The sequence below is a fragment of the Tenrec ecaudatus genome, chromosome 14 (genome assembly GCF_050624435.1).
Source record: "Tenrec ecaudatus isolate mTenEca1 chromosome 14, mTenEca1.hap1, whole genome shotgun sequence".
Taxonomy (NCBI): domain Eukaryota; kingdom Metazoa; phylum Chordata; class Mammalia; order Afrosoricida; family Tenrecidae; genus Tenrec; species Tenrec ecaudatus.
In genome coordinates this window covers 83,188,459-83,201,036 of record NC_134543.1, presented here as the reverse complement: position 1 = coordinate 83,201,036, position 12,578 = coordinate 83,188,459, and the positions used below count along the sequence as shown (strand labels likewise).

The following is a 12,578-nucleotide window of genomic DNA, read 5'->3' as shown; positions in this document are numbered from 1 at the left end:
CACACGTGTCTGTTGGCGCCATTTTCCGAGTTGTCCCTAGTTGGTACCTGCGTGTCACATTTTGGAAATTCTCCTATTTCATTTTCCATAATGCTATTACACACTCAATAGACGAGAGCATCGCAGAAACATAACTGGGAAACATAACTGGGAAACAGCCGCGTGCCTTGCTTTATTGCGGTGGCCTGGAACCAAACCCGCACTGCCTCCGACGCCTGCCAGTGAGTCCAAGTACTAACTCCTGTGCCGAGTGTGACTTCGAGGAGCTACGGTCGGGTCCGTCTGTGAAGACAGTGTATGGCAAGGGTCTGAGTCGTCTCTCCTGGTGAATGTCTTCCACTGGGACAGGCACAGAAATAGGGCCACATACCAGAAGGCACCACATGAAGGCAGAGGACGATTGCTGGCAGCCACTTGCAGCTAGGAAAGTGGCACAAGACAGTTCCTCTCTCAGATCTTGTGTGTGTGTGTGTGCGTGTGTGTGTGCATGTGTGCAGAGTCGACCTGACTTCTCTGATTTGGACTCTTAACCTCCAGAACTTGCCGAGAATTAAAAGTTGTTCCTGAATCCACCAGGTGGCTCTTTGTCACGGTGGCCCCAGGAAACGAAGGCACCCCCACCTACCTCTCCCTGAAGGTCGGCTCCTCATGCTTACTCTCCTGGTCAGCATCTGGCTCCACTCCACAGCGGCCCAGGAGCCAGTGCTCCGCAGTGACGTCACGGCCCTGCCATTGTGATGTAACCTGGAAGAGGAACTCGGGTTCCTCTCTGGCTAGGGCTTCCCTGTGGGGCCCCTCATCCCAGGTGTGGGCCATTGGAGTCTTTGGTCACTGAGCTGATGGAACAGTCAGCACTAGGTTAGGACATGCCTTGAACTTCATCTAGCTCGCGGCCTCCGCCCTTCCTCACCCACTCCTGACTCCATCCCGGACTGGACACGTCTTCGACTTTTCCTCCCTCCCATCTATTCCTTGGCCTTTGCTGCGAGGTCGCCCTCCTTGCGAGGAAAAGGGGCTTTGCTCTTCCCCGCAGGGGTTAAGGGGCAGAATGTAACTGAGTTTCCTCCTTTCAGGAAGAAAAAGGCCGCAGCGTGGGGGAGGAAGCACAGCAAGGGGATCAGAGACCTACCAGGACCTGGCAGAGAAGACGTTGTGAATACACTGTAGCTGCGGAGCCGCGGGCAAGAGCCTCCAGTAGCCTTGGCCAGGCAGAGACCATTGTGATCTTGATGATGCTGGACCAAACTCAACACGTGGCTGTTGGCCACCCTATAGACGCGACCTGAATTTGTTCTTACTGGTTCCATCACAGAAATGTCTTCCCTGACTTAAAAAAATACATATATTGGGGGTATTTTCCTTCCTCCGAATTATTAGTCTTTTTGTATACTATTATGTTTCTGCACTTACCATCTTAGCGCGGTTTGTTGTTGTTTTCTGTGGGGTCTCCCAGCTGTGAAGCACAGGAGTGGATGCACATTGATAATTATAGATACGAGGGGATACAGGGGTGAGGGGGGGGTAAGATAGGGAGGGAAAGGGGATTTCGAGAGTAACTAAGGAAGATGGGAGGGGAGATGGAGCACTACTTGTGGTTACATACATTTAAAAAATAATTTTATTGGGGCTCATAACAATCCAAACACCAATTTGATCAGTCACATTGTGATTGTTACCATAATCATTTTCAAAGCATTTTCTTTCTCCTTGAGCCCTTGGTAGCAGCTCCTCTTTAACTCCTTACCCCACCCTAGGGGGCCCTTGATAAATTATAATTATTATTTCCATATCTTATACTGTCCGCTGTCTCCCATCACCCACATTTCTGCTGTTCGTCCCCCTTGGCAGGAGGGGCTGGGTGGGGTTGGTATCGCTGCTCCATAATTCTGAGGGGTTTATCTGTCCTGGATTCCCTGTATCCAGAGCTCTTGTCTATACGAGTGTACATGGTCCGGTCTAGCGGGATTTTTAAGGTGGAACTGAGGTCATGATGGTGGGGGAGGAGGAAGCATTAAAGAATTAAAAGAATGTTGTTGTGTGTTTCTTCGGTGTTGTACTGCACCCTGGCTGGCTGGTCCCTTCCTTGTGACCCTTCCATGAGGGGGATGTCCAATTGTCTACAGATGGACTTTGGGACTCCATTCTGAACCCCCCCCCCACTTTACATTGATGATTGTTTTGGGTCTTCTGATGCCCGATACCTGGTCTAGGTGACACCTTGTGATCACACAGGTCGGTGTGCTTCTTCCATGTGGGCTGTTGCTTCCCTGCTAGATGGCTGCTTGTTTATAACTTCAAGCCTTTAAGACACCAGGCACTATATCTTTTAACAGCCAGGGACCATCAGCTTTCTTCATATTTGCTTATGCACCCATTTGTCTTCAGCAATCATGTCGGAAAGGTGAACATCACATAATGCCAGGTTATTAGAACTAAGTGCTCTTGTGTTGAGGGAGGACTTGAGTATAGAGGCACAATGTTGATCTGCTACCTTGATACATATATATGTACATAGACCTGTATCCCATCATTCTATATTGATATTTACGTTTATACATGCCTATATTTATACCTCTATGTCCTTTGCCTCCTAGTTCTTTTCTCTATTTCCTTTTACTTTCCTTCGGTTCCACTATCATTGGCTCTCAGTAACTCCTCTCAGCTACATTGTACTTGATCAACCCCCACCAGGCATGCTACTCCCTCCTTGCCATGATTTTAGGTCTTTTGTTGTTCCCTTGTCCCTAAGTTTGTTGGCTCCCCCCTCCTTTTACCCCACCCCCTCCTATCCCATATCCACCCCAGAACCGTCTGTCCTGTTGCTTTGGGGATTTTTTGTCTTGCCTTATATAGGCATAGGGGAAAAAAAGCTTATAAATAGTTCCAGGACTGTCTGTCGACCCTTTGAATGTTTTCCAATTGAGTCTAATGAGGTGCCAAGCCCTGCCCTAAGTCAGAAGTCTATTTTCGGTATTCTTTGGGGACTTTGTTGCTTTGCTCTCCTTGCTGCTCTGTTGCGATCCCTTTGTGCAATACCGTCCGATGGGGGTGAGACCTGTTGTCAGACGGGGCACAATTCCCGAACTGTGTCTCCAGTGCTGTCCCCCATAGCGCTGTGGGTCAGTGAAGGGACATCGTGTCTCGTGGTGGGGCCGGCCCTATGAATCTCTGTGCATTGGCTGCTCAGAGCAGGAATGTTGTCCATGAGGCTTGGTGGGCCAGTAAGTGGTCCACGCTCTCTCCCTCTCCTTTTAGTTTGCTCCTGGCATAAATGAGCTTAAAGGTGATTTAACCATGGGGGAGGGGGGGAATGCTCTAAAATGAATTGTATAATTCCCTGTGATATGATTAAACTATTGAATTATATATGTAAATTACCTGTCAATAAAACTGTTTAAAGGGAAAAGTATATATACCGTACAAGGGTAGGTGGTATCAGTAGTTGTTTTGGGAAAATAGGTACCCATCTTTTGTATGTGCAACGAGGCTTACTTCACCCAGGCCCATTCTTTGACAACAGTTCATCAGTTTAGCTCCCAGGTTCTGGGGCAGCTCAATTTAATGAGCACCAAGACTCCTGTGTTGGTTCTGTAATGCTGAGAGGGGTGAGTAGGTGATTCTTGTTAGTTCTTAGAGAAAAGAATGGGAGGGACCAGGATTATCTTTGAGAGGGACCAGGATTATCTTTGGTTCATTCTCTGCCCCCAGTTAGAGTGTGTACTGACCCACTCAGCAATCCTAGGCTCCCAGAGGGGACCAAACACGAACCACCTAGTTATCCTAGCCAGGCTCTTCCAGCAGAAGCCCGAGGGGACCTGGCTCCTGCACAGGAGTGGGGGGCAGGGGGGATAAGGGTGGTGCACCAACAGGTGTGGAGGGTTGGGTAGGGCTGGGAGAGAACCCCAAGTTCTCTAGTGGCAGGTGGGGTGGTTCCCCTGCTGACCCTGTACCAACCTGGATGTACATGGACCTGGAGCAGGAGGAGCTGCAAGCCCTGGGAGGGGCAGGGGAGGTCAAGGCCCTTGACATTTTGCCTTCTCCAAGCTAGTTCAGGGAACTGGATGGATGAGTGTCCAGCACAACCTCAAACGATGTTTTTTTCCCTAATGAGAGAAGATCAACGGCAACATTTTAAATTTTATTTGCTTAAAAAAAAATAGAACGTGTCACGGTTATGTGGATAGGCTCCAAATTCAAGATTTCCTGTTTACAATAGTAACTTCTACTCATTAGCTGGGTGACCTTGAGCAATTTGCTGAGCTTCTCTGAGCCCATTTCCTTGACTCTAAAACAGAGGCAGTGATATTAATAAACTCCTGTTTTTAGAAGATTAAATAAAATAATGCATGCAAACCACTAGTTTTGAGCAGGTGCACACTGGGTCAATGGGAGGTTTTGCTAATGCCACGTAACAGTGAGGCAAACACAGAGGGCCAAGATGATTACAACCCTGAGCTTCGACCCAGTCGCGCCAGTCCCGTTACCCTCCCTTGCTTGGGGTCCTCACTGACGACTGAATAGTGCCTTGCTTGCCAGATTCCAGTAGTTTCTCTCCTCAGAGTTTCTCTCTCCAGAGTTCCTGCTGGAACTCCCGGCCTCCAGGTGACCCACAGACGCGAAATGCTGTGTCCTTCTCCACACGATTCGGGTGATGCTCACATGGTTATTTGTGTGAGGAAGGCCCGTGCTCACTCTCTTTGTCCTCTTCCTTCAAAGGACTGAGGCTTTGGGCAGGAGGGACATGGTGACGGCAAGTGCCACACTCTACTTTGAATGCATGTGTGGATAAGTGCGGACACATACAAAACACACACATACACACTCTCACACACACATTTAATGATGAGGGGGAGCTAGCATTTTTAATCTGAAAAATCAGTAATAGAAAGAAGAGGGGGCTGGGAGACGATTACCTGGGAGCTTCCAGTTCTTCCGGAGCATCAGGAACTGCGGCTGCTTGCCCCGCTTCTCCCTCCTAGAAGACGGTCAGGAAGGAGCCTGAGGGAGGAAGGTGAATCAACCATGGTCTTGAACAAAAGGTTCTCTACCCCTTCTAGAGGGCAAAGGAACAGCCCAGACCAACAAGGATGAAGAGAAAGGCAAAGGCGAGAAAAAGAAGGCAAATACCTTGGAGTGTTTGGAGAAACAAGAAGAGTGGTGAAAAGGAACTGGGTCAAAGGAAGTACAGACGGGAAGGCAAGGTTGAGAGAAGGAAGACCAGGCAGCCAGCAGAGGCCTGACTCCAATGTTCAGGCTGCCCGAGAGTTACAAGGATGAATGGGATGCGTGAAGAGCCCAGCTTTTCCGTTCCACTTGCTCGGGGAATAGAGCAAACTATCATTTTCTGTTAACAGTTCATCTTCAAGTGTTGCTTGAGTCTTGATTGGAAATGCTGTCCATTCCCTGTACCCATGATAGACGCCTCCACATGGCTTCACTTAGAGGACTTCCAAGCATCTAGCCCAAAGCTGTCTCAGAGCATCCAGCTGGGAGTCTGTCTACGGAAGGCCAAATGCAAGGAGCAGACCGGAGGAGTCATTTGTCAGAGACCCCCAAATACCCTGAGCTGCAGGCTGGTCACAGGCACATGTGTACCCCAAGGAGAAGACCCATCCTCAGCCCCAGACACTCAGGGAAATATGCAACTGTAGAACTAGACCTGCGACCATGGCTTCTAATCTAAGCTTTACCACTCACAGACCATAAAATGTCAAAGCCAGAAGGGAATCTCAAGTCAATTTCCTGCGGAAGAAACTTGGAGCCACAAGTGAATAGCCTGATGCAAGGTATACAACTGATCAGGGACTTTCTTTCTTCGGGGCCAGACAGGATGGATCTGAACACTGTTTCTTCATCTGCCTTCTCTTGACAAATGCAACCCATAAAGTGCTTAGAGATCAGGAGAAGGCACCCCAGAAAGGCAAGGCATTTTTTCTGGAAGCCCTTGAATGTACCAACCCCTTAGGCACCTCATTATTTAGCTACAAGGGCAGACCCAGAATTAATTCTGCATCCATTTTATTCCCCTGGGTTGCCTGGAATCTGGAGGGCGAAGTTGTGACTGCTGTCTGTCTCTACTCCCCAGCCAGTCCCTAGAAACGGAGGGTAGGTACCGCCAGGGGTGACAAGAGAGCCTCGTCTTAATGCTAAGGCCCAGTGAGCAACGGTCAAATTCCTGGGATTAAGCAAGGCAATTACGGCTGAGGAGTTCCAGCTAGAGCCGACAGGGATGGGAGACCTGAGGTGGCAATGGTGGGAAAGGAGGAAATGAGTAACCGGCGTGGCCTCCTAGTTTACACACCCCCCCAAGGAGCTGCCTTCACCTCATACGGCACCGCCTGCCAAGTCTCCTCACCTCCTCCCCAGTGCCCACTCGCGAAAGAGGCTTTCGGCTCCTTCCATTCACATCCCGGTCTCCCCTAGCTCCGTGGACCCTCCCTCCCTCGGCTCCCTCCCCCACCAGGCTCTGGGTCCAATCCCCACCGAGGCCGGTTCCTCCCTGTCCACTCCTTTGGTTCCCCCCGCCCCACGGCCCGCGGGCGCCGCCTCTCAGATAAAGTGGACCCAGCCCTGGGGTTCTGGGCCGCCGACACTGCCCGGATGCTCGGGCCCGCGCAGGGCATAGTCACGGCCGCCGTTGTTGTCCCAGAACTCGTGACCCGTCACCCGGTAGCGCAAGGCGAAAAGCAGAGCGCCCCCTATGGGTGGCGCCGGCAGCCGGAAGGCGAAGCGGTCCGCACACGGAGGGGGCGGGGCCGGGCCGGCGTAGGCGGCGGGCGCCTCGCGTTGGCTACGCCAGCCGTCGGCGCTCCAGCGCACGCTCACGCGCTTCTCGTAGGCCAGGTCCAGCACGCGCGCGCTCCCGGACACGCCCAGCGGGCCCGCCTCGGCGCGCTCCAGACAGATGCGCTGCGCCTGCAAGCGGGCGGTGAAGCCAGGCTCGCTGGCCGGCTCCAGGGCTGCGCGCGCCTCCTAGGGGAGCGGAGAGGGAGAGACGAGGGGCGTGGTCAGGGCGAGGCAGTGAGCCAATCAGAGGCCCACCTGGCGTGCCCGTCTAAGAGTGGGAGCCCAGTGGGACAGTGGCCTCGAGCCACTCGGGAACGGGCTGGGGACTAGCAGGTGCACACCCAGGGTTGGGGATGCAGAGGGATCTTCCTTGATAAATCCACTCCCACATGCCTTCCGCTCCGGATCGAGCGGTCTCGAGGAGAGGGCGCCCCCGCCGCCTACCTGGAGGCCCCGGACGCGGGGCTGACACGGGGCGAAGTGGCGGAGGGCGTCCCTCTGCAGCTGCACTTGCACGTGGCGGGGCACCCGAGGCAGCTCGCCGGGGCGGAAGCGGCGCACGGCGGCCAGCTCCAGCCCCAGGGCATCGGCGAAGCGCACTCTCTTGCGGGTGTCTGGGCTGCGGCTGCGGGGCGCCCGGACCCCCCCGCCTCCGGCGGGCGCAGAGCGGGCGCGGCGACCCCGACTCGGAGCGTGAGCGCGGGACCGGGCCCCGGGCCGCGTCCCGCCCTCACCTGGCTCCTCCTCCGGCTCCTCCTCGAGGCTGGGCCTCTGGCTGCGGTAGTACGCGCGCTCGGTCAGCGCGGCGATGAAGCTCAGGTTGCGCGGAATGTCCGTGCGGGGGGGCCGTTCGCGGGACATAGCATCCCCCCGGCCCCGCAGCACCGTCGCGCCGCCTCCTCTTCAGCCGGCCCGCCCCGCGTCGGCGCGGAAGTGGCCGGGCCAGCTCGGCAACCGCTGGCCTTTGCGTATCTCCTTGCTGTCACCTCCAGGTGCCCTCACCTCCCCTTGGCCTCCATTCCCTCTCTCTGGCCCGCGGTCAGCTCCCGGAGTCGTGCACCGCCACCTCCTGCCTCCTCCGAGCTGTCCGTTCTGAGCCTGCGCTCAATGGCTCTTAACTCGCCGGCCCCGCGGCCGTCGCATCTCCGGCCCCCGCCCACAGCCCTCTGACAGGTGGCCACCCATCCATCTCCGCCGCCGCCGCCGCGGCCGCTGCAATAAGGGCGGGGTCTCCACCCTTTCCGTTCCCAGGGAGGCCTTCGAGCCCTGAGTCCTTCACCTCTCCGGCACGGGAAGAGTTAACTCAGGGAGCAAAGTAACTTTTCCCTTTCTTCTTTGGAAAGGTTAAAGAAGCTATTTGCATACCTTCAGGACGCGAGGTTTTCTTTGCTCGACTCCGGGCCCCAGGCTGCCGGTGGGGAGCGGTGCAGCGTGGGAGCAGAAAGAGAGGGTCAGAAAGCTCAGCTGGGGGAGAGAAGTAGATGCTGATCGGCGGTGCTCCGAGTGGGTGCTTGACCACTGCCCCATTGGAACCATCCTGGTCCGAGAATGGTGGGGAGACCTGAATTCGAGCTCCACCTCTGGTGCCTTGAGCAAGTCACATCTTCTCTGGACCTTAGTTTTCTCATCTGTGGAGAAGGGTTAAGGATTTCTAACGTGACTCAGTCCCTTGAGGGCAGGCACTGCACCTTCATGTGTGCTCTGTTTCAGAACGAAGTGGCCTTCAAAGCTTTGGATCAATGACCCACACTAGAACTCTTTTGAGGCCTGGAATGTGGGGTTCTAGTTTCATCAGGGCTACTTCTTAGACTACGAAGGGCAACGAACCATAAACACACCAAGAACTGCTGCTTAGAGTTTCTGAAACTACATCTGCACCACCAGCACTCCTTAATAGGGCACAGAGCTAGCTATTGCCCTTTCTATGCTAGTGGCAGGAGGGGGGGCTACCCCCAAGTGTCTTACTGACCTTATATGGCACTTACAATGTGCTAGGTACTCTTGTGAGAACTTTACAAATAGTAACCCATAATATTCACAACCACTTAGGAGCCGAGGAGCTGATGTTTGTTATAGATGAGAAAATCAAGGCAGGAATGGGATGGGACCTTTGTCCAGGATCACCTAATAACTGGAGAGGTGGGATCCAGAACCCGGCAGTCCGGCTCAGGAGTCGATGGGCAGAGCAAAAGGTTAAGCACTCAGTGCTAATTGAAAGTTTGCCGCTTGTATCTACTCAGAGGAAATGTGGAAGAAAAGCCTGGCAATCTTATTTCTGAACTATCAAAGCGATTAGAACCCTACAGAGCAGAGTTGCCAAGAATGATTAATGGCAACTGGCTTAGATTTCTTTCTAGAGTCCATGCTCTTATTTATTTGGTGATAGAAAGTCAAAACATTTTAATAATTGTTAACATCTTTGGAGTATTAAAATGGGAAATCTTAATTGGAACCGTAGTCTCTCAATTTGAAATAGTAGTGTGGTTTAACTATAAAATCCCAAGTGACAAAGTTGAAAATAAATAGTGAAACACATATCATAGTATATAATTAATTCCTGCTTACATTTTAATTCCAATACACGAGAAAACCCATAAAAAACTCACTGTCATCAAGGTCATGTGGGCTCATCTCGACCCCCTGTGGGTTTCCGAGACTAACCTTTCACTAGGGTAGAAAGCCCAATCTTTCTCCAGAGTGGAGCTGCTGGTGGTTTCCAACTGCAGATCTCAGCTCACAAGAATGCTGTTTAACCAGGATTTGCTTTTAAAGTTTTTATCATCATTTACACACAGACACACACATAAAATCAATAGACATCTTCACATCTTAGTGTGTAAAATAATTGTATATTACATTCTAGTCCAAAGGAGCCCAAGTGGAGCACCGGTTAAGCATTCAGCTACAAACGAAAGCCAACCAGTGGCTACCTGGCTACCTGGCTGCTGGAATCTGCTGCTCTGCTTCTATAAGATGACAGCCAATAAAGCCCTTCAGGGCAGTTCTATCTCCTGGAGCTGGGATGAGTTAAAATCGACACAACAGCACCCAGCAACAACATAACATTACAGTCAAGTAGCTGTCCTGGGAAATGTGTCGTTGAATGAACAGATTCCTTCCATTGGACGACTAGAAGCTGAGATGGCCTTTGGTTGTCTGGTAGAGACTCGGCTGCCTTTCAAGCTGAACTGCGGTCCCTTGGCTCTGTGTGTTGATGTCAGATGATCCTGGGGCACACAGGTGTGTACCTTCAGGTCGGAGTGGTGGGTCCAGCAGCTCTGTTCTTTCGGCTGTTCAGATCTGAGATAGAGCCTTTCTTTCAAGTAAGTCTTTCTTTAACGGCGACCAGAGTTATCTTCCAAAGTCTGGGTGGGATTGCTCAGTCACTAGCCAGAGATACTGATTGATTTGGTCAGTCAATGCACTGAGGCTACCAGGACACAACCCCCCAACTAGTTGCTGTCAAGTTGATTTTATGTCATGGCAATCCCATGAGTGTCAGAGAGTTTTGGGGGCTGACTTTCTGGAAGTAGATCGGCCGGCCTTTTTCCCCAGATACTTTGAGTTGAACTTGAATCTCCCACCTTTCAGTTAGTCACTGAGCGAGTTAAAAATGTGCACCTCTTGAGGCCTCTGTGCAAACCCCAAGTGAATAAAATTTGGTGCCTGCCCTCAAAGGGCATATACATACATGCATGGGAAAATGGAAGTATATTTGTGTCTGGAGACTAAAAAGTGTTTTTATTTCAATTCAGACTTAATGTTGACAATTAAAAGGTCTTATTGTGAAAAAAAGTATTTTTATTTCAAGTAAAGTTGCCAGGAGAAAGGAGAATTCCACACGAAGACTTCAAAAACAAACCAAGGCCAGTACCATCTAGTCACTGCTGACTCGTAGTGACCCTAAAGGGCAGGACAGAACGGTCCCTGTGAGTTAGCTCTTTCTCCCCCAGAGCGGCTGCTCATTTTCAACACCCACCTTGTGATTGCAACCCATTGTGAAACCACTCCTCCGCAGGGCTCCTGAAGAGACTGGGTTATTCTCTGAAGACGGGGACAACTTTGCTGAGGACAACTGCAGTGATCAGCCTGAGTGAAAAAGAAATAGCTAAAGAAATACAGCCATAAAGCAGCTAGTAGTCTGTGCTTAGAAGAGAAAACTGAGCTCACTCTTGTAAATGTTGTGAATACTGACTGAGAAGACTGAATACCAGAAGAGAAGAGGTGACCTTGAAGCAACATAGTGTCAACCTTGAGGCCACTAGTTTTCAGAGCAGAGAATTAGGTTGAGTTCCGGCTTCTTCATTGGAGCTTTGGGCTACATAGCCTCTCCAGGTCTCCATTGCCTTATCCATAGAGGGGTGGTGGTGAGATTTTAGGGATTATTGTAAGGATAAAATATGCATAAAAATACTTAACACCCAATAACTCCTCAATTCCTTTATATGCAGAGACTTTTGACTGTGTGGGTCTTAACAAATTATGGATAACATTGCAAAGAATGGAAGTTCTATTAATTGTACTCATGCTTAGTCATCACAAAGACAGAATGACTTCACCCCAGGTACTTTGAGTGTGCTATCAGGAAGGACTCGTCACTAGAGAAGACGATCATCCTTGGTAGAGGGCAGTGAAAAAGAGGAAGACTTTGATACAGTGGTGCAACGGGGGAGGCTGTTGTACATAAAGTCGCTAGAAGTTGGAACCAGACTGACAGCATGTAACAACAAAAAGAGCAGGCCTCAAAATTGTCAATTGTTACTTTTATTGTCACAGAAAAGACTATTTTCCTGCAGTGATCATCATGGCAGAGAGGAGTTCTTGGGCTGAAGGGGCAAGAGAAAGACACTGTCCTGCCTCTTCCGGCCCTTTGGTTGGGATCTCCACCAAATGGGACCAAAGGAAACACGGACTGTGGAAGCCTGCACGATGATTGAGTCTCTGTGATACCTGCTGACTCCTTCGTAAGGAGGGACCAAGAAGAATGCCCGAGTGCCCTTGTGTGGACCAGCTGTGTTCAGGGACTGCCTCACCCCTGGGAATTACTGCAGTGGTCTTGTGCAAGAGGGAGACACACAGAAAACACAGAGACATGACCCATGGATGAGAAATCCCTGTGGTTCTCTGGACAGGAAGGGGTGTGTGTGTGTGTGTGTGTGTGTGTGTGTGTGTGTGTGTGTGTGTGTGTGTGTTGACATTAAAAAATAATTTGGGTAGATCTCCTGTATCGTGGGGAAAGTCCAGTTGCTGAACAAGATTTACCATATGATTTTGTCTGTGTAATAGAAATCTGTATGTTTGTATGCCTGAATAGACATGTGTGCATGTGTGTACACACACATATATAAACACATTTTGGATCTGCAAAATCCCAAAGGCTAAACATCAACCTGAACGTTGGCGACCTCTCGGGAGGGTTCCGTGGAGGTTCGAGGTGGGTGGGTGGGGAGAAACTTGTAGTTTTCTCTCCATCCGTCTATATTGTTGGGTTAAAGAATAGAAAGAAAGGCTGACCACAGAAGAAGAAGGGGAAACGTGATCTGCATGAACCGCTTGTGATGCCAGTCTTGTTTCCTTGATGCTTGGTGTCTCCATTAAAGGCCTTGGAGGGCAGAGGGTGGGGGCAGGTTTGGAGCCCAGCACCTAGCCTGAGGTCCCCACAGCAGGGAAATGGGAGATTCTTCCTAGTTACCCACTCCCACTCTGAGGCTGGAAAAGTTCAACAAGTACATGTAACATCAGAAACCTTCTGGAAGTTTTGCATTTCCTCTGAGATTCTGTGGGCAGCCTTG

General features: G+C 51.0%; 1 protein-coding gene across 1 annotated transcript; it reads right to left on the bottom strand.

Moving 5' to 3' along the window:
• Nucleotides 1–6,501: 6,501 nt before the first annotated feature.
• On the bottom strand, nucleotides 6,502–8,048 carry PPP1R3E (protein phosphatase 1 regulatory subunit 3E). Its single transcript, XM_075531691.1, has 2 exons — nucleotides 7,231–8,048; nucleotides 6,502–6,972 (listed from the first exon to the last, which is right to left on the bottom strand). Exons 1-2 carry the CDS (start codon nucleotides 7,645–7,647, stop codon nucleotides 6,550–6,552), a joined length of 840 nt encoding a protein of 279 aa, XP_075387806.1. The 5' UTR covers nucleotides 7,648–8,048; the 3' UTR covers nucleotides 6,502–6,549.
• Nucleotides 8,049–12,578: the final 4,530 nt, after the last annotated feature.